At 47.1% G+C, this 3,048-nt stretch overlaps 1 protein-coding gene across 1 annotated transcript; it reads right to left on the bottom strand.

Annotated features, from left to right (window-relative positions):
* Window positions 1-672: 672 nt before the first annotated feature.
* Window positions 673-3,048, bottom strand: LOC113210417 (zinc finger BED domain-containing protein 4-like). The gene is made up of 6 exons (XM_052273366.1): window positions 2,842-3,048; window positions 2,586-2,769; window positions 2,305-2,476; window positions 1,509-2,205; window positions 1,129-1,425; window positions 673-1,053 (listed from the first exon to the last, which is right to left on the bottom strand). Exons 1-6 carry the CDS (start codon window positions 3,046-3,048, stop codon window positions 673-675), a joined length of 1,938 nt encoding a protein of 645 aa, XP_052129326.1.

Below are 3,048 nucleotides of genomic sequence, written 5' to 3'. Positions count from 1 at the left end.
GTAGATGTATGCCAGGCGCGTCGCAGCGTAACAGTGTTTCGTGAGATATCGCGAAGCCTGTTACGCGAGACGCGGTCTGGCGTACATCTACCTTGTTTAACGAAAACTGTTATCAAAACATGAATGCCTGCTTAAATTTTGCGAATTTCCACCCTCTTCTGCAGCCACGCCTCCGACCACATGGTGCGCCAACTCATCAGTTAGGGTACTCGGGCTCTAGGGATGCATATCGAAAGGAAAATATCGATAGTATTAATATCGACATCGGTAAAATGGTCCGATATTAACTATCGATATATCGCTGGAAAATATCGATAGACCCGATATATCGGTCGGGACAAAAAGAGGGAAAATTGAAGGAAAAACAGTGTAAATCTGTTACAAATCAGTTATAATATATAATAATTGCGAAATCACAAAACAATGGCAGTCTCAACCCAAAAGGGAACATCTATTTTTAATCATAAGTATTTTCCAAAACTACAGTTTGCAGGTAGAAAATATAAGTTAAGCCATTAATTATACTTGTAAATCACAGCTAGGGGAACAAGCCCAACATAAGAAACGATTAAGAACTAGTTTGGCAAACAAAACTAAAATCACTCAAGAAAACAAAAGAAAACTCTTATTAACAATAAATAATTGTTTGGACAGAATTAACTAGGTCTAGAATTACTTTTTGTCGGGATTGTGATACCAAATGTTATCACTAAGTTTGTATAGGAAAACTCGATGCTTGAGATGCTCTGCACTTAGACGGTTGCCGTCATCCGTCATTATCCTCCCTGCATCAGAAAATGACCTCTCACACGGCACAGAAGTGCCGAGCATGGGGAGGAACAGCCTTGCCACTCGATACAGGTGAGGATACTCGTGGCGAATTGACTCCCACACCTCGAGTGGATTGCTCACCCGCGGTGCGGGAGGGCGACCGAGGAACGCGCGCACCTCTGTTCTGGCCTTCCCCGCCGGGTCGTCGGAACTGTTAGCCACATAGGCCGCGGCCACCATGGCGTCGTGCTCTCCCCACAGAAGTCCGCCGCTTTCTTTCTGCTGAAAAATATAAGTTCAGTATAAAGCGGGAGCCGAAACACGTCTAAAAGGTGAAGTCACGATAGCGAAACTCACCTGCTGGTTAGTTTCAGCTGGTTCAGTAGCTGTAGAAGCAGCTTGATTCTCCTCAGCGCGAGTGACTTCCTCACGGATGTATTTCTTTACCATGTCCTCCACGTAGGTTCTTGCTCTAGATACGGCCAGAGGGTTTCTAAAATAGGTAGTCATGAAGCGTGGGTCCACTAGTGTGGCTATGGCCAATGGCATGCAACTTTCTGTCTGATCGAATCTTCGATCGAATTCATCCACTATGAACTTCCGAAAGTTTTTGGCGATATCGTCATTGAGGGGTGCACTTATGTTATCAATGCTCTGCAAATCAAAATATGGATGTATTATGAAAGATACAACTGAAATTAAGATGATAAATAACCTAATAGATTGCATATCGTTACCTTGCGAAGAACTGTCACCATGGGTATGACCTTGCTGGCCGTCGTGCTTTTCTCCGCCGACATCTCCTTTGTTACCTCATGGAAGGGCCGGAGCAGGTCCCTTACGAGACGCAGAGTGGCTAGTTGCGTAGCAGAGAGCATAACTACTTCTGTGGGGAATTTCAGAGCAGCAAGTGTCACAATTTCGGCCATGTCCAAAAAGCGGTCCAACATCAGATATGTAGACCCCCATCGCGTAGGGCAGTCCTGGAGGAGGCGCAGCTGCTTGCCCTCACTAATCCCCCTCTCTGCCTGCAGTCTCTTAAGCTCATTGGAGAAATTGTAGCTTCGATGAGAATACGAAACGATGTTCTTCACACTTGCCACTAATTCAGGGAGACCGGGCACATTTGGTACATTTTTGTTGTTGACCCTCTTGCAGCCCAGCCCTGCCTTCGGTATCAAGTTAATTGTGTGAGCAAAGCACCCTAATTGTTTGTCAGGTCCAAACGCTAATCGGACTGTTGCCTTCATATTTTCGGCGTTGTCTGTCACCACGGCAGACACTTTTTTCTTCTCGATCTTCCATTCGGCCAGAATTTCGTCAAACTGGGTAGCCAAGTATTCAGCTGTGTGACTCTCGGTCAGGAGTCGTAACCCTAGCACAACTGTTTCCATTTCGGTGCCAATGGGGAAGTGAGCAGTGACGCCCAAGAAACTAGATGTGGAGTGTGACTCCGTCCAGGCATCGGCAGTCAGGCAGACCGATGGCAACTGAGAGAGAGCGTCTCGCACTATTTCGGAGCAGGAGGCATACTTCACCTCCATCATAGTGGTCAGCCTGCCTCTGCTTGGGGGTTTCCACAGGGGAGCGGCTTGCTTTGTGAAGACTTGCATACCGACTTTGTCACCAGAGCTAAGTGGCATATTGTCTTTCATACACATGTACAAGAAAGCCTGGTCGAGCTCCTTGGCTCTCTGGCCTCCCGCTGAAACAAGAGAAATTAATGATTTAACAGGACGGACTTTTCTGCCGCTGACATAGGCAACCAGTCGCACACACGCATAAGTTTCTAGCGGTCCATTCCCCGTACTTACCTTTGAAAGATCCAGCGCGCTGTAGCGTTTCGTCGAGCGTTGCCTGCTTTGGCGGAGATGTCATGGATGAGGCACTATCAAAGCTTCTTTTCCGCTTGCCAAGGAGAGTTGGTGACGGCAAGGGGCGAGTACCCGATGATGTTGATGCCACACTACCGTCGTTTGAATTATCATCATCTAGAGCCTACAAGGGGCAGAGTTCAAATCAGTCTAGAGAGGTTAGGGGCACCTCAGGCGAGAAAGAAATTGTACTTACCACCACAGGATCGTCCAAGTCAATGAGGTCTTCACTGTTTGTAGACGAAGCGTTCTTACTTTTCTTGATTCCGTGACCTTCCAGGTGAAGCCACAAGTTGGAAGTGTTCCCTGAAGTTTTCACAACCCCCCCACAGATTGTACACTTTGCTTCGGTCTTGGAAAGTTTTGTAAAGTGTTTCCAAGCCGCACTCTTCGGGGGAGCCAT

Source organism: Frankliniella occidentalis, unplaced genomic scaffold (genome assembly GCF_000697945.3).
Source record: "Frankliniella occidentalis isolate FOCC.00 unplaced genomic scaffold, Focc_3.1 Scaffold266, whole genome shotgun sequence".
Taxonomy (NCBI): Eukaryota; Metazoa; Arthropoda; class Insecta; order Thysanoptera; family Thripidae; genus Frankliniella; species Frankliniella occidentalis.
Note: the sequence above shows the minus strand (reverse complement) of the source record. Positions and strands in the feature narration are given on the sequence as shown.

What these genes read in the sequence shown, in the direction of transcription:
- LOC113210417 (XM_052273366.1), bottom strand. Translation starts at nt 3,048, where the DNA reads ATGGCTCCCCCGAAGAGTGCGGCTTGGAAACACTTTACAAAACTTTCC. An exon ending in GCGCGCTGGATCTTTCAAAG is followed by an intron (nt 2,477 to 2,585) that starts GTAAGTACGGGG and finishes CTCTTGTTTCAG; the next exon opens with CGGGAGGCCAGAGAGCCAAG. An exon ending in TGGTGACAGTTCTTCGCAAG is followed by an intron (nt 1,426 to 1,508) that starts GTAACGATATGC and finishes TTTGATTTGCAG; the next exon opens with AGCATTGATAACATAAGTGC.